The 18,306-nt window shown below is 41.4% G+C and overlaps 2 protein-coding genes and 1 pseudogene across 2 annotated transcripts; all 3 read right to left on the minus strand.

Annotated features, from left to right (window-relative positions):
• Positions 1–1,869: 1,869 nt before the first annotated feature.
• On the minus strand, positions 1,870–2,500 carry LOC125905394 (galactose-specific lectin nattectin-like). Its single transcript, XM_049603317.1, has one exon. It carries the CDS (start codon positions 2,425–2,427, stop codon positions 1,954–1,956), a length of 474 nt encoding a protein of 157 aa, XP_049459274.1. The 5' UTR covers positions 2,428–2,500; the 3' UTR covers positions 1,870–1,953.
• Positions 2,501–4,564: 2,064 nt separating this feature from the next.
• Positions 4,565–5,213, minus strand: LOC125905393 (lactose-binding lectin l-2-like). The gene has a single exon (XM_049603316.1). It carries the CDS (start codon positions 5,135–5,137, stop codon positions 4,661–4,663), a length of 477 nt encoding a protein of 158 aa, XP_049459273.1. The 5' UTR covers positions 5,138–5,213; the 3' UTR covers positions 4,565–4,660.
• A 2,340-nt stretch (positions 5,214–7,553) lies between these two features.
• Positions 7,554–8,205, minus strand: LOC125905392 (lactose-binding lectin l-2-like; annotated as a pseudogene).
• Positions 8,206–18,306: the final 10,101 nt, after the last annotated feature.

Consider the following 18,306-nt stretch of genomic DNA (forward strand, 5'->3'; position numbering starts at 1 on the left):
AAACATCTAGTACAAATTTGGTGACATCCTGATGATTATTTCCAGAGATACATGTAATAAGGCAGACACTGTCCCTTTGGAGGAGCCTGAGGTAGCTAGATACCTAGGTAGCTCTTGTAGTTTAAAAGTTGACATGTCGTATCCTCTGCCACTTTATTAATTTGCAAACTAAAATTTCCAGTCACCTGTGACAAATCTCAAATATGCAATAAGTTAAATTAACTTAATTCATAATTCATCATGTCAAAACCTACTGTGACCTGCAATGACAAACTGATTTTCTCAGAGGTGATAAGGTGGTTGTCTTTTAATGCCAAGATCAAGAGTTCAAATCCCCCTTTTGCCTCCTGCAGGGAGTCTGAATCTTTGCATTTTCCAGGATAACTTTTGACACTTTACACCAGGGGCGGAAATCCCGGGGGGGACAGGGGGGACATGACTCCCCCTTCAGTAAAGCTGTCCCCCCCTAGAATAATGTGAGACACAATTAATCATTTTTGAACAGTGCAGTAGTATTTATTGAAAGCACAATGTAAGCGGTGCTCATTATAATCGCGCAATAATGTGCTATTTAAATCTTAAAAGATTTAGTCCCCCCCTCCCATTCCTAGTAGTGGTATATCCCACACTCTTTCCAACGGGCGGGGCTACTTGGCAGCAGTAGCAGTGTGTGGCTGGACCCGCTGCCCACATCGCGCATCGCAGGGTAAGATGTTCACTCACATAGACACAGTTTAACTTACACAAGTTACAACACATCCCATTTACTGTTACAACAAGCCCCAGGCCCAGGCTGATAATATAAACATTTCTCCTGCATTGTTCAAAAGCCTACTCAATTACGAGTGCTGCTAAGCTAAAAGCTAATGATTAAGCTCAGAGTTTAGTGATAGTCAGAGAGGACAGGAGAGAAAGAAGAGGGAGAGGACAGGACAAGAGCAGTCAGTGGCGGAGCAGCTCGTAGCTAATGGCTACCTGTCTGTAGGCTCTCCACCTGTCAGTGAGACAAACATGAAAAACGTGCAATTTAACCTACGAGGAGCGGTCATTACGCGCGACTATTACACACGGTTGTGACAGAGCGTAGCTAATGGGTACCTGTCTGTAGGCTCTCCACCTGTCAGTGAGACAAACATGAAAGACATGCAGTCTAACGGATGAGGAGCGGTCATTATGCGCGACTATTACGCACGGTTGTGAGGTGTGCAGCAGCAGATCTCACAGCACACTGTTTAAAAACCAGTTACCAGTTTAATTGCAGGAAATGTTTAGTTGTTAAGCCATTTCTCATAAGTATAGACATTCACTCTGCCCGTTGGAGAGATAGAGAGAAGATTAAAGTGTCAAATTGCGGTAAAAGATGCTGTATAAAAGACAGGCTACAACTTTTTTTCCTCGTCCCCCCCCTGGAATTATTCTCTAAAATTTTACTGTTTATCCCCCCCCACAACTATGAAATGGGATTTTCGCCACTGCTTTACACAAAGTAGCACGATTTGTGCATAAATTAATAGATGCATTAAAGATCTAAAACAAAATAGTCATGTGAAACACGTTTTCACAGGTCATAAGCCACATCGAATGTTTCTGAAAGTAGATTTATAACGTCAGAGGAGCATCAGCATATACAGTAATGATGACCACTATGGATAGGAGTTTTGCTTCTTGCTGATTAAAAAAGAAACAAGCATTCAAATGCTTACAATCTGCTTGTACGCTGATGATTTAATTGTATTTATTAGTAATATCAATTATGAAATGATTAAAAACAGTGGAAATATTCTCTTTGTTCAGCAGCTGAATTTACCTGTGTGAATGCAACATTCCTGAAAATCAAAGTTAGTGAAATGATTCCTATACACACATATATAGGTGTACATTTCCATCTTTATTGTGAAGGCTTCATGCATGTCACAGTGACCAGGTTCAGTCTCACATGTAACACCTCAGTTGCTAAGGGCAGTTTATACGTGTTGCACAAACAAAGGGAGAGGCGAGAGAACATTCAATGTCATTCCATGCTGATCCAAAAACGTTGGTTTGAACACAGTTTTGACCTGATGCACCATCTGGCTGTCCCGAATACCAAAAGACAAAGCCCACTGGGCAACCGTCAGACCACATCCAGTTGCCTTCTTTGTGAATGTCACTGAGGCCATACCAGGTTCTTCCCTGTGAAGGGTCAAAGTTCTGGATCAGGGATCTGACAAAGTTATGTTCATCCAGACTGTGGATGGACACCAGGTTGGCTCTCTCTGACAAACAGTGGAGCTCTGCATCAGCCCAGGTCATGTCTGTGGCGATGTACTTGTAGCAGCGGCCATTGAAGCTGTACCAGAACATGGGACAGTTGCCACGCTGTAGCTTCACATCAGGAGAAGACACAGCACCCAGAGCCAGACCAAACAACAAGAAGAGCGAGAGCATGTTGGTGTCTCTGTGTCACAGGAGCAGGACGAGGGGTCGTATGTTGGCTGGAGTTGATCTGCACCGTTGGATGGGATCAAGACCCTGAAGGACAGAGGTGACACGCTGCTTTCTTTTATATGCTTCAGAGAGGGTGTCTGCACTGTTGGCACAATATTATTGGTCAATTGAACTTGGCAAACACTTTCAGCTGTACACAACCACACAGTAACTCAACATGAGCCAAAAACAAGACCTCCAGCACCTGGACATGTCACATAGAAGTTGATAATTCATTCAAATAACTTTTAAAGGTTTTTGTGTTTAATTTCCTCCCCAGTAAAGACAAACTGATGTTTTTTTGAACCAGACTAAAGAAAGGTTTTTAATTTGATCAAACATTTCTGCCTTATTGCACTTAAGAGCCGCGATGAGACAAATATTTAAAAGGGTATCTGAGTGTTTGCTGCTCCACTCCTGCCTGCTGCCTCTGTTACATACACTTAATATACACTTTATGCTGCTTGAACTCACAGCAGTGTGATTTCACTCTCATAAGTGAGCATGTAGTAAATGTTGAGTTTTATGTGCATGATTAAATATTCACATGCTGAATAGGCGGTGTACTGGTGGCTGCAACAGCTGTTACGCCTGTGCTGTTCCCATATTTATCTAATACACAGAGACTGGAGCAGACATGGAAAAACACTTTAATAACTGAAATCAATATAAACAGGTGAAAAGTAAAATGCTGACACGTCATTACTGTTAACCTGTCATGTTAATTATGTTAATATTACATTTCTACTTTGCACACTGAATTATTAAAACATGCGAAAACATTTCCTTTGAGCCACCACGTTGCTGCAGTGAGTCCCCAACATTTGCATAAATGAATGTGAATAAAATGACCTCTGTATGCACCTCACACACTTTTTTATTTTAGAGTTTCACTGCATGTACACGGAGCAACAGGTGGAAAGTTACAAGGTACAGTCTGACATAACTAACTCAGAGCCTGAAGACAGACTGCACGAGATGCACAGACAAACGTTTATGTCTGAGAACATGGCTGGTCACCCCATTTCAAATCTTTATTATAGTTGTGAACACTGTTTTCATGACCGTCAATGTTTTCTTGGCTCTCCTGCATTCCACCAGTCTGACCCAGCTCTGCATCAGCACACAGGTCAAAGGTGTGGCAACATACTTGTAGCCGTTGAAGCTACTCCTCTTGTTTTGGGTCATTTCAGCGATATATTATTTAAACTTTGTAATACTGTTGTGATCAGTCTGCATTAGTTAGTAACAGAGGAGGATTATGTGCAGTTTGCTTTCATCATTTACTGAGAAAATTCCCTAAACTCCTGAATTAAATGTAACTGGAAAGGTGTACCTAAATTTTTTTAAATTTGTTTTATTTGTTTGTTTGTTTGTTGTTGTTTTTTTTAAATTGATCTGCCATGAGAGAATGTTTTCAAGTATTTCTTAAAAGTCATCATTATTATTATTATTAGTCGTATTAGTATTAATTAATTAATTTATTTGCTTATTGATTTTATGTTTTTTGAGGGAATTCTTTCTTTGGCCACTCGGCAGCTCCATGCTACTACAATCATTAATTTTTTTTATTATTAGTGTTTCATAATATTTATGATATTTTGATGGATTTTTGCATCAAAATATATTTTGAAGTCCTTCTACTGGTCTCACTCACAGCAGAGTGACGTTTATCAAAAATTAGTTTATAAATGTCCATATGAATATATAATAATCCTACGGATAAGTAGTTTTCTACACATTAAGCCTGTGTTGTTCCCAGATGTAACACACACACACACACACACACACGCACACACACGCACACAGGCAGTGGATGATGGACAGTCAGAGCAGACGTGGACACAACAAACTGCAAACACAAACTTGCAGGGCATAGAAATCTGTGTATTCAAGTGTCATAATATTTACTGTATCAACTAATTAATTTATTATTATATTTATTATAATTATTAGTTTGACATTATTATAAAGGTGTGGAAATATTCCTTTTGATCAGCAACTGGAGTTACCAGTGTGAATGTCCAACATTCATGAAGATGAAATGACTTCTGTACAGACACACACACACACACACACACACACACACACACACGTATAGTGTACATTTGTGTCTTTATTGTGGAGGCCACATGCATGTCAACAAAGAAACAGGTGAACAGTGACCAGGTTCAATCAGATGTATGTTACTGTCTCAGTTGCAAGGACAGGTTAAAGGAAATGCACAAACAGAGGGAAAATAGGTAGAACACTCATAGTCATTCCATTGTGTGACACAGTTGGTGTAAGCACAGTTTTGGGTTTGTCCACTGTCTGGCGTGCCTGTATACCAATAGGTATACTTGACTGCAGACCCATCAGACCACATCCATGTGCCTTCTTTGTGGGCGTCACTGATTCCAATCCAGGTTGGTCCCTCAGCATGGTCAAAGTTCTGGATCAGGGATCTGACAAAATTCTGTTCATCTTGATTGTGGATGGACACCAGGTGGGCTCCCTCTGACATACAGAAGATCTCTGCATCAGCCCAGGTCATGTCTGTGGCGACGTACTTATAGCAGCGGCTGTTGAAGCTGTACCAGAACATGGGACAGTTGCCACGCTGTAGCTTCACATCAGGAGAAGACACAGCACCCAGAGCCAGACCAAACAACAAGAGGAGCGAGAGCATGTTGGCGTCTCTGTGTCACAGGAGCAGGACGAGGGGTCGTATGTTGGTTGGAGTTGATCTGCACCGCTGGATGGGATCAAGACCCTGAAGGACAGAGGTGACACACTGCTTTCTTTTACATGCTTCAGAGAGGGTGTCTGCACTGTTGGCACAATATTATTGGTCAACTGAACTTGGCAAACACTTTCAGCTGTACACAACCACACAGTAACTCAACATGAGCCAAAAACAAGACCACCAGCACCTGGACATGTCACACAGAAGTCGATAATTCATTCAAATAACTTTTTAAGGTTTTTGTGTTTAATTTCCTCCCCAGTAAAGACAGACTGAGGTTTTTCTGAACCAGACTAAAGAAAGGTTTTTAATGTGATCAAACATTTCTGCCTTATTGCACTTAAGAGCCGCAATGAGACAAATATTTAAAAGGGTATCTGAGTGTTTGCTGCTCCACTCCTGCCTGCTGCCTCTGTTACATACACTTAATATACACTTTATGCTGCTTGAACTCACAGCAGTGTGATTTCATTCTCATAAGTGAGCATGTAGTAAATGTTGAGTTTTATGTGCATGATTAAATATTCACATGCTGAATAGGCGGTGTACTGGTGGCTGCAACAGCTGTTACACCTGTGCTGTTCCCATATTTATCTAATACACAGAGACTGGAGCAGACATGGAAAAACACTTTAATAACTGAAATCAATATAAACAGGTGAAAAGTAAAATGCTGACACGTCATTACTGTTAACCTGTCATGTTAATTATGTTAATATTACATTTCTACTTTGCACAATGAGTTATTAAAATATGCGAAAACATTTCCTTTGAGCCACCACGTTGCTGCAGTGAGTCCCCAACATTCGCATAAATGAATGTGAATAAAATGACCTCTGTATGCACCTCACACACTTTTTTATTTTGGAGTTTCACTGCATGTACACGGAGCAACAGGTGGCAAGTTACAAGGTACAGTCTGACATAACTAACTCAGAGCCTGAAGACAGACTGCACGAGATGCACAGACAAACGTTTATGTCTGAGAACATGGCTGGTCATCCCATTTCAAATCTTTATTATAGTTGTGAACACTGTTTTCATGACCGTCAGTGTTTTGAGTGTGAGTCTGTCCCAGCTCTGCATCAGCCCACAGGTCAAAGGTGTGGCGACATACTTGTAACCGTTGAAGCTGCTCCTCTCGTTTCGGGTAATTTCAGGGATATGTTATTTAAACTTTGTAATACTGTTGTGATCAGTCTGTCACATTCTCATGTTTCTTGTCTTGTGTTTCCTGTTTTATTTTGAAACTCACACCTTGTCTCGTTTCAGGTCTCTTCACTTCCTGCTGTCCTGTGTTTCTCACCTGTTTGTTTACCTACCTGTCCTAATGTGTCACACCTGTGTCTTGTTGTCTCCCCTATTTAGTCTCTGTGTTTCCCTTTGTCTGTGCCAGTTCATCTTGTACTTTGAGTCAGCGTTTCAGCCGTTTCTTTGTTAGTTTGTTTGCCTTGTGATATTGACCCTCTTTTTGGATTTCTGGATTTTGTCTTTGCCTGTCGTTTTTGGATACCTTTGCTTGAGTGACTGACATCTGTGTACCGATCCTAGCCTGAAGTTAAAGGACTTTGTTTTGAACTTTATTCCGTCCTTGAGTCTGCATTTGAGTCTCTTTTGGTTCAGTGTGATACAGTCTGCATTAATTCCCCAAACTCTTAAATCAAATTAAACTGGAAAGGTGTACCTAAAGAGTTTTTCACTTTTTATCTACAGATCAGTCATTAGAGGATGTGTGCAAGTAGATTTACTTTTTAAATTATTAGTATTATTTTATAGTTTAGGGGCCTTTCTGTGGTCTCTCTTATAACAAACAGAAGCTCCGTGCTGTAATCATTTATCACATTATTATTAGTGCTCATGTCGACAATATGAACTGAGAGATGAGCTGAAACATTTCTTCTGGTGTTGAAATGAACCAGGAAGTCTTTGTGCTGCTCTAACCCACAGCAGGGTCAGATGTATCAGAAATTAAAACTATTTTGTCATACATTTTAAGGTGTTCGTTCATGTCCATAATCATCCTACCGGATAAGTATCCTCGGGATTATATCGAACCACTAAACTGCTGTTGTTCCCACATTTAACACACACACACACACACACACACACACACATACACGTACAGACCAAACAGTGAAAGGAATGCAAATCTACAAAGACGTAGGGTAAAGAAATGTGTGGACTGAAACGTCATCATGTTTGAATACGCCCATATTGTGTTATTATATTTACTATTAAAGTTCATTTTGAGGGTATTAAAAAAGTGTGGAAATATTCTGTTTGACTAACCACTGGAGCCACTGGTGTGAATGTCCAACATTCATGAAAATAAAGATTAATGAAATGACTTGCACACTCATAACAGTGTACATTTGTGTCTTTATTGTAGAGGCCTAATTCATGTCAACAGAGCAACAGGTGAACAGTGATCAGGCTCAGTCAGACATATGTTACTGTCTCAGTTGCTATGGACAGTTTATGCGAGTTGCACAAACAGAGGGAAAACCATAGGAACACTGAGAGTCATTCCACTGTGTGGCATAGTTGTTGTGAACACAGTTTTGGCTGTCTCCACCATTTGGCTGGTCTGAATACCAAAAGGTAAAGTCAACTGCAGTCCCATCAGACCACATCCATCTGCCTTCACTCTGGGTGTCACTGAGTCCGATCCAGGTTGCTCCCTGAACAGGGTCAAAGTTCGAAACCAGCGATCTGACAAAATTCTCTTCATCCAGACTGTGGATGGACACCAGGTTGGCTCCCTCTGACACACAGTGGAGCTCTGCATCAGCCCAGGTGAAACGTGTGGAGATGTACTTGTAACAGCGGCCGTTGAAGCTGAACCAGAACATGGGACAGTTGCCACGCTGTAGCTTCACATCTGGAGAAGACACAGCACCCAGAGCCAGACCAAACAACAAGAGGAGCGAGAGCATGTTGGCGTCTCTGTGTCACAGGAGCGGGATGAGGGGTCGTATGTTGGCTGGAGTTGATCTGCACCGCTGGATGGGATCAAGACCCTGAAGGACAGAGGTGACACGCTGCTTTCTTTTATATGCTTCAGAGAGGGTGTCTGCACTGTTGGCACAATATTATTGGTCAACTGAACGTGGCAAACACTTTCAGCTGTACACAACCACACAGTAACTCAACATGAGCAAAAAAGGACCACCAGCACCTGGACATGTCACATAGAAGTCAATAATTCATTCAAATAACTTTTGAAGGTTTGTGTTTAACTTCCTCCCCAGTAAAGACAGACTGAGGTTTGTTTGTTTTTTCAAACAAACTAAAGGAAGCTTTTTATTGATAATGCTTTATGAGTGCCACAAGAATGTTTCTTTTCTGTAACTATCCCCAGAAAGTGTTGATAAGTGACCAGAGTCTGTCTTTGAAAGAGTCTTTTTAATGCAAACACAAGGACTAAGCTGCTCATAACACTGACATTCTGTTTGTAAGAACACTTTGAGATCCTCTTTGACATCGTCTGTCATATATGAAATCAAAGATGCTTTAAATCACAGTTCTCCCCTGTCCCCTGGATTCATTATGATCTCAGCTTAGTGTTGAAATGATGATGGAAACTTGTGGGACAAACGTTTTTTCCTGCATTTTACTCTCAGAACCTGTGGTTAATAAAATATTCACATGCTGATAGGCAATGTACTGGAGGCTGCAACAGCTGGTACACCTGTACTGTTCCCATATTTATCTAATACACACAGGCTGGAGCAGACATGGAAAAATACTTGTAATGTTATTATTAAATTGCAGAATGAAGGGAAAAGACAAGTATTATTCTTATTAGATATAACAAAGTTCCCTTAGTGAATGCCCAACACTTTCACATTTACATCTTCATTTTGGACTTTCACAGCATTCGAGCAAAGAGAAGAGCGTCCCCACACTGACCTGCTCTTCTGCTGCCCTCAAGTGGCCACAAAACATAACAACAAGTACTTTTATGTTCCAGCATTGCAGTTTCAGACCACACACATCTTTACTTCTCATGGGTACACTTATACACTGCTGATCCTCTGAACATGGCACATGTAACTTTAAAGAGAAGAAATAACACGGTGTTCCAAAGCCAAATTCGTAGAAATAAAACAAAGTGTTGCTCATTTCAACACTCAGGAGTCTTGCAGCTACAACAGTCTATGACCAGTAGTTCATGGTGGCTTTATAACAGTCATTTCGCTGTATTTATAACTCTTCTTTAATTGTGCTACTGTTACAGTAGCTTAGCCTTTTAGTTAAATGCTAAATTATTATTCAGCTGAATGCTTAACAGCTAAATGGTCGTTTGGTATTCAGCATTATCCCATAACTGCCTACAGACACTGCAGTGGCTGCTGATCAGCAGAGGTTACATAGTCTCACTTTAAAGGGGAAATCTACTCTGAGAATGTACAAAATAAGAAATAATGTGTCCTTGTGATTATGTCAAACTGCTAAACCTGTGTTGTCCTAAATTTAACACACAGACACATAGGCGTAGATTTCGAGGGGGGGAGCAGGAGACTTGTGCCCCTCTCAATATTTAGAACATGGGCATTTGTCCCCACCTACTAAAAACCTGAAACTACTAGAGGGCTTTTATTTTGACAGAACTAAAGACATTCATGTAGAAAATTGATGCAGAAAATGCAGAAATCTGTGATTGACGCTCAAAATTTTCTGGCAGAGAAATGAAGTGACTTCTGTAAACACATAACAGTGTACATTTTTGTCTTTTTTGTAGAGGCCTAATTCATGTCAACAGAGCAACAGGTGAACAGTGATCAGGCTCAGTCAGACGTATGTTACTGTCTCAGCTGCTATGGACAGTTTATGCAAAATGTACAAACAGAGGCATGAATAACAGAACAGTGATGGTCATTCCATTTCAGACCTGTACCAAAGTTGTTTATAACACAGTGTTCAGCTCCGCTAGTGTTGTTTGGCTCCCCTGTGGTCCAAAAGACAAAGTCCACTGCAGACCCATCAGACCACATCCATCTGCCTTCTTTATGAATGTCACTCAGTCCAATCCAGGAATACCCCTGTGCGGGGTCAAAGTTCTTGATCAGGGATCTGACAAAACTGTCTTCATCTTGAGTGTGGATGGACACCAGGTTGGCTCCCTCTGACACACAGTGGAGCTCTGCATCACCCAGGTCATGTCTGTGGCGATGTACTTGTAGCAGCGGCCCTTGAAGTTGAACCAGAACATGGGACAGTTGCTACGCTGTAGCTTCACGACACAGCACCCAGAGCCAGACCAAACAACAAGAAGAGCGAGAACATGTTGGTGTCTCTGTGTCACAGGAGCGGGACGAGGGGTCGTATGTTGGCTGGAGTTGATCTGCACCGTTGGATGGGATCAAGACCCTGAAGGACAGAGGTGACACGTTGCTTTCTTTTACATGCTTCAGAGAGGGTGTCTGCACTGTTGGCACAGTATTATTGGTCAACTGAACTTGGCAAACACTTTCAGCTGTACACAACCACACAGTAACTCAACATGAGCAAAAAAACACCACCAGCATCTGGACATGTCACATAGAAGTCGATAATTCATTCAAATAACTTTTTAAGGTTTGTGTTTAACTTCCTCCCCAGTAAAGACAGACTGAGGTTTTTTTTTCAAACAGACTAAAGGAAGCTTTTTATTGATAATGCTTTATGAGTGCCACAAGAATGTTTCTTTTCTGTAACTATCCCCAGAAAGTGTTGATAAGTGATCAGAGTCTGTCTTTGAAAGAGACTTTTTAATGCAAACACAAGGACTAAGCTGCTCATAACACTGACATTCTGTTTGTAACAACACTTTGAGATCCTCTTTGACATCGTCTGTCATGTAAGAAATCAAAGATGCTTTAAATCACAGTTCTCCCCTGTCCCCTGGATTCATTATGATCTCAGCTTAGTGTTGAAATGATGATGGAAACTTGTGGGACAAACATTTCTACGTGTAAGTATTATTCTTATTAAATATGACAAAGTTCCCTCTGTGAATGCTCAACATTAGCAAAATGATTGTTGATTAAATGACCTCTGTACACACATTAACTTTCACATTTACATCTTCATTTTGGAGTTCCACTGCATTTACACAGAGCAAAATAAACTAACTTTACACAGTCATGACAACAGATGATAAAACACTAAATACACCCTCCTGTTGGTTTCCTGTCCATCACAGCATCTGATACCAGAGCAAAGAGAAGAGCGTCCCCACACTGACCTGCTCTTCTGCTGCCCTCAAGTGGCCACAAAACATAACAACAAGTACTTTTATGTTCCAGCATTGCAGTTTCAGACCACACACATCTTTTCTTCTCATGGGTACACTTATACACTGCTGATCCTCTGAACATGGCACATGTAACTTTAAAGAGAAGAAATAACACGGTGTTCCTCTTATAAATAAAAAGCCAAATGCATAGAAATAAAACAACAACAACTTTCATGACACAGTTGCTGAATGATTTAAGTTAATATTGATATCAAACATTATTCTGGGAAGTTTTGAAGTAATTTAAGTTGTTGAATATTTGACAGGCATCACTTAATTTAAATTTGATAATCATTCAAGATGTATCACTCATCATCGTGTTGTGTTTGTGTTGTGTCGTGTTTGTGTTGTGTTGGCAGGAAGTCTAACAACGACACATGGGTGAGCAACAACACCTACTGGGAGCTACGCAGAGACCCTGGCTTCAGTAAAATGGACTTTCCTGTGTTGTGGTAACCTCCGGATTTGACCAAACCTTTCCACTACAACTTTTCATAAAGAGAGAAGTTTAAAACTGAAATGAGAGCAGCCTCCATGTGTCCTGACCTGGTTAACATAAATTGCTTCATGTCATGGTAACCCAAACCTATTTGGACTTCCTGCTTCCTCTTTCAGGACTGAGCAGAGTCTGTCGAACTTCTGCTGGTTTGGTTTCTGTTGTTCATTACATTTCTCCTGAAGGGAACATTTTCTTCTCACACACTGTCAGTGTAGACTAAAGATTCATATCCTCTTGTTCTGTTGCATCTCAGTATTCACCAAAGTGCCTTGTCTTGCAGTGCCTCACACAATCAAATGCAAAAACACTTTTATTCAGACTGTAAAAAGAGGAAGGGATCAGGGTTGGAAGTGAACTTCTTCAAAAGGTCAAAACCTGTTCAAGTGTGACTCCATCCAGTCAGCATCATGACCCAAGGATTTTTTCGTGACTCAAACCAGAAGCTGATCAGAGGTTCTCGTTATAAATGAGTACGCTGCCTTGTTATGAGTCATGACTGTCGTAGGACTGTGGAAAATGTTTATCAATGAGGTAAACAGCAATAATATTCCATGTTCAAAGAAGATAATAAACTGTTCAATAGCTGGAAGACATATGGTGTGTCACACTTTGTTTCAGTATGTGTAAGAATAAGTCCAAATTTAGTTTGCTTGTTTCTCTCCTAAAGTAAGGATTATCAAAAAGTGTTCCCTTTATTGAGACGATTTTATTTATACAGCACAAAATCATAAAACTGATCTCAGGACAATAGATCAGGTCAAGACCGTACTCTTTCAATTTACACAGACCCAACAATTCAAACAAATTCCCACCAAGAGCAAGCACCTATTTTTCCCTGTTGTGTGACAGTGCTGAGGAGAAACTTCCCTTTAATGGGAAGAAACCACGAGCAGAACCACGACTCTATGGTGGGCGGCCATCTGCCTCTGCCGGTTGGGTTGGGGACAGAGAGGGACAGAGAGATAGGCACAGCAACATCAATAATAAGTACAAGTGTCATAATGGGGCGCCCAGTGGCTCAGTGGGTAGAGCAGGCATATCTTTCGGACTGTGGGAGGAAAACCAGAGCATCCCGGGAAAACCCATATTGGCACAGAGAGGACATGCAAACTCCACACAAAAAGGCCCAAATGTTTTGGCAGGTTCTTACCCAAAACTGTTTTTTTCTGTGAGGTGACAGGGCTAACCCCTGCACCACCATGCCAGTCCAAAATGTGATGTCCTCTTTATCTTCTACGGCCTCATCTTCTGCAAGATCTTCTGCAAGGGGCGTCTGTCTTTCACTGGGATGAGTCTATCCCAGAGGACCAGGAGCTCCTTCTGGTGGGCAAGTCCCTGGAGCATCTGTTCTCTGTGGTACCTGTACAGAAATACATTCACATAAGCAATTTAGTGTCTAAGCAAGATTGAACAAGCAGACAGCATTATTCACAGAACCTACAAACCATACGATCAGGCAAGACTTGGCAACCCACCTGACTTCTGGAGCAGCATCCACCGCCATCTTACTGACAGCAGTACTGAAACTCTCTGCAAAGGCCTTTTCAGATGTTCCTCTCCAATGATGTCGGCTAGGTGGTGGAGGTGCTGTGCTCCCCCTCACTGCAGCACAACGGTGGCTGAAGAGGGACAAAATGTGGAGAATGACCACCATGTTTTATTTAATTTATGTTTCCTACTAAATTCTGTTCAAAAACTCTCCTCTTACCTGAGCCCTGTGTTGAGGAGAGCACTTATTACTCTTTTAGGGCTGCAGCGCATCCAGCACAAGGTTACCCTGGTGATGGATGAAGGCGCTGCTCTTCTGTGCCAGCTGGAGCAGCAGGGCGCGGCCTGTTGTCTCCGCCTCGAGGTCCATGGCCCTCCCAGGTGAACATGGAGCGCTGCTAGTGTGTCTATAGCGGCACAGGCCACAGCAGAGCGCGGGCTATTCACCTAGACAATATATCAAAACATTAGTCAATACTTCTGCGTATACAGTACAGGTACAAACACAAGTGGACAAATGAGAACTACATGCAACACATGGACACAGAAACAAAGAGGAAAATGTCTTCAATACCCCTGAGAACCAGGCGACCTGACGCAGTTTGGTCTGCAGTATCTCTGGATGGTGTTGTGCCAGAGCTCGGACAGATTTACATCCATCCATTTTCTTCTCCCTATGTTTAGATGAGAAAAATGAATGAACTTTGTTAATCATTGCTTTAGGAACAACAGACTCTTGTGTCCTTGCCAGCTATGCTTTTAAAATCTCTCTCTACACTTCTGTTGTTGAGTTTTGTCCCACGATGTGGTTCCTTTTTTATTGTGTGGGGCAGATGTTAATGGAGGTGCTGGAACCTTTGGTGCTTCGGCCAAGGTCCCACAACAAAGTCTTCTTCTGTTAGCTGTTGGTTGAGGCGCTGAAACCTTAGGTGCCATCGCTTGGGTCCTTCTGGGGGCTGCTGGTGGTTTGGGTTGATGATGGATAAGCTGGAACTTCTGCAGCGTCTTAGTGAGTTCCTCCATCTTGGTTTGCGCTGACTGGAGCTTGTATCCATCAGCTACCTCTTTGACTGTTCAGATTTGCAGCAAAAATAGTCATGATCCAACTGTCACTCACTATTCCATTTGTTCAATGTAATCACATTTTCCATAACAAAAAGTGATCATTCAACAGTATCAACATACCTGCTGCACCAACTCTAACTGACATCACCAGGAGACGTGACGTTCTCCTGGGTGCTGCTGTAGGAGATGGAGTGGGGGTGAAATATTCTATATATGAAATGTCCCTCAGCTCAGTGGGAGTATGTGTGTCCACAGAGCTGAGGGAGGAGTCTGGGCTGGGGCTTCTGTCACTGGCTGTCAGTAAGGGATCCTCTTCATCCAGCGTCTGGTTGGTCCTGGATTTCAGACCCATGTTTAGTCCATGTTTAGTCTGGGCACACATTTAATAATTTATCTATTCTCTGTCTTCCCCATGCAACATTTCCAATTTTCCTCATGCTTTTATCAGGATCCACTGGAGGCATTGGCCAGTCAGGCAGTTGACCTTATGGTTCAGCCACTCTGCTCACCCTGCATATGAATCATAACTGAATGACTAGGTCCACAGGAATTGTTGAATATCTGTCAACAAGCTGTTGGAATGTTTGAATGAGGTCATGTAAGTTGCCTGAATGGAAAATATGTGCGCATCTGTATCCTCAAATTAAATAACATGTTTGTTGTTTTGTCTATAACAGTTTCAAGCATTATCCATATATTGTACTACTTACATACAGTACAGGCCAAAAGTTTGGACACACCTTCTCATTCAATGAGTTTTCTTTATTTTCATGACTATTTACATTGTAGATTCTCACTGAAGGCATCAAAACTATGAATGAACACATGTGGAGTTATGTACTTAACAAAAAAAGGTGAAATAACTGAAAACATGTTTTATATTCTAGTTTCTTCAAAATAGCCACCCTTTGCTCTGATTACTGCTTTGCACACTCTTGGCATTCTCTCCATGAGCTTCAAGAGGTAGTCACCTGAAATGGTTTCCACTTCACAGGTGTGCCTTATCAGGGTTAATTAGTGGAATTTCTTGCTTTATCAATGGGGTTGGGACCATCAGTTGTGTTGTGCAGAAGTCAGGTTAATACACAGCCGACAGCCCTATTGGACAACTGTTAAAATTCATATTATGGCAAGAACCAATCAGCTAACTAAAGAAAAATGAGTGGCCATCATTACTTTAAGAAATGAAGGTCAGTCAGTCCGGAAAATTGCAAAAACTTTAAATGTGTCCCCAAGTGGAGTCGCAAAAACCATCAAGCGCTACAAGGAAACTGGCACACATGAGGACCGACCCAGGAAAGGAAGACCAAGAGTCACCTCTGCTTCTGAGGATAAGTTCATCCGAGTCACCAGCCTCAGAAATCGCAAGTTAACAGCAGCTCAGATCAGAGACCAGATGAATGCCACACAGAGTTCTAGCAGCAGACCCATCTCTAGAACAACTGTTAAGAGGAGACTGCGCGAATCAGGCCTTCATGGTCAAATAGCTGCTAGGAAACCACTGCTAAGGAGAGGCAACAAGCAGAAGAGATTTGTTTGGGCCAAGAAACACAAGGAATGGACATTAGACCAGTGGAAATCTGTGCTTTGGTCTGATGAGTCCAAATTTGAGATCTTTGGTTCCAACCGCCGTGTCTTTGTGAGGCGCAGAAAAGGTGAGCGGATGGATTCCACATGCCTGGTTCCCACTGTGAAGCATGGAGGAGGAGGTGTGATGGTGTGGGGTTTTGCTGGTGACACTGTTGGGGATTTATTCAAAATTGAAGGCACACTGAACCAGCATGGCTACCACAGCATCCTGCAGCGACATGCCATCCCATCCAGTTTGCGTTTAGTTGGGCGATCATTTATTTTCAACAGGACAATGACCCCAAACACACCTCCAGGCTGTGTAAGGGCTATTTGACCAAGAAGAGAGTGATGGAGTGCTGCGGCAGATGACCTGGCCTCCACAGTCACCTGAACCCAATCGAGATGGTTTGGGGTGAGCTGGACCGCAGAGTGAAGGCAAAGGGGCCAACAAGTGCTAAACACCTCTGGGAACTCCTTCAAGACTGTTGGAAAACCATTTCAGGTGACTACCTCTTGAAGCTCATGGAGAGAATGCCAAGAGTGTGCAAAGCAGTAATCAGAGCAAAGGGTGGCTATTTTGAAGAAACTAGAATATAAAACATGTTTTCAGTTATTTCACCTTTTTTTGTTAAGTACATAACTCCACGTGTTCATTCATAGTTTTGATGCCTTCAGTGAGAATCTACAATGTAAATAGTCATGAAAATAAAGAAAACGCATTGAATGAGAAGGTGTGTCCAAACTTTTGGCCTGTACTGTATATAAACATATATATATATGTGTGTGTGTGTGTGTGTATCTATGTATAGATATAAAAATATATGGCCCTCCTCAACAAATTCTCTTTTTCTCTGCCTGTCCCATCTCTCCTCCACACACACATGGCCAAAAAGTTTTTTTTTGGTGGAGTTTTTCCTTATCTGCTGCAAAGGTCCTAAGGACAGAGGGATGTCGTATGCTGTAAAGCCCTGTGAGGCAAATTGTGATTTGTGATATTGGGCTTTATAAATGAAATTGATTGATTGATTGACCTCACCTTCTGACATTTTCCTTTTTGGTCAGATTCACAGAATATAGTTTTATATAGTCCATGGCAGCAACAGCCATGTTTGCAACAACAAGGTTACTATATACACTCAATAATATCTTACTGGAAACAAATCTAACATGTCAATAAAATAAATATTCCTCCTGACATCACAATACTGAGTGAAGAAAGTAATGTTATCTCAGCATGAAGACAAACATCAGTATCAGTCATTCATCCTGCACTCTGTCCCCCGTCTACTGACAACAATTAGAATATTTATACACGTTAGGAAAGTCATTTATGTAAAGGAGGAAAAGTAAGGGGCCCAAGATGCTGCCTTGTGGAACTCCCATATTACAAGTTAGAGGGGGAGATGTTACCTTATCGATTCTAACAACTTGAGACCTGTTAGATAGATAAGAAGAAAGGATTTTTTTTATTAGCTAAATTAGCTAAATTTATTCAGCAGAATCTGATGATTCAATGTATCAAAGGCTTTGCTGAAATCAACAAAAATGGCTCCAGTGACATGACCTTTGTTGAGTGAGTTTTATTTGTTCAGTAAATATCAATAGAGCAGACAGGTAGTTGATTAGGTGGAATGGAAACCATACTGGAAGTCACTGAGGAGGTTATTGCTTTCAAGGTGAGTGCTAAGTTGGTTGTCAAGGATTTTTTCCACTAAATTTGATAATAGTGGAAGAATGGATATTGGCCTATAATTTGAATCCAGGGTTGGATCCTTAACTGGGGTGATTTGAGCTGTTTTCCAGTTGGAGGGAAAGATAGAGAGCCTGATACAGTGATTAGTCAGATGTTGGAGAAGAGGCATAAGGCTGTCGGCATGAATCTTTAAAAAATCCATGTTAAAACCATAAATATCACAAGCACAAGAGGTTTTCAAGGAGTTCAAAATGTTAAACATCCCATGCTGTGTAACCTCAGAGAAGGAGAACTGGGGGTTGTAGAAGGAGAAACAGGTGTAGTATATCATGAAGAATCAAAGTGAGATGCTAGTTCTTTAACAGATGTCACAAAATAATCATTGAAAGCATTTGTAATCTTTTCAGTTTCAGTATTAATGGTGCCTTGTACAGAAATTTGAATGTTGTCATTTTTATCCTTTTCATATTCACCAGTGATGACTTTGAGGGTCTGTCATAGTGTTTTAGATTTTG

This window comes from Epinephelus fuscoguttatus, linkage group LG17, assembly GCF_011397635.1.
Source record: "Epinephelus fuscoguttatus linkage group LG17, E.fuscoguttatus.final_Chr_v1".
Classification (NCBI taxonomy): domain Eukaryota; kingdom Metazoa; phylum Chordata; class Actinopteri; order Perciformes; family Serranidae; genus Epinephelus; species Epinephelus fuscoguttatus.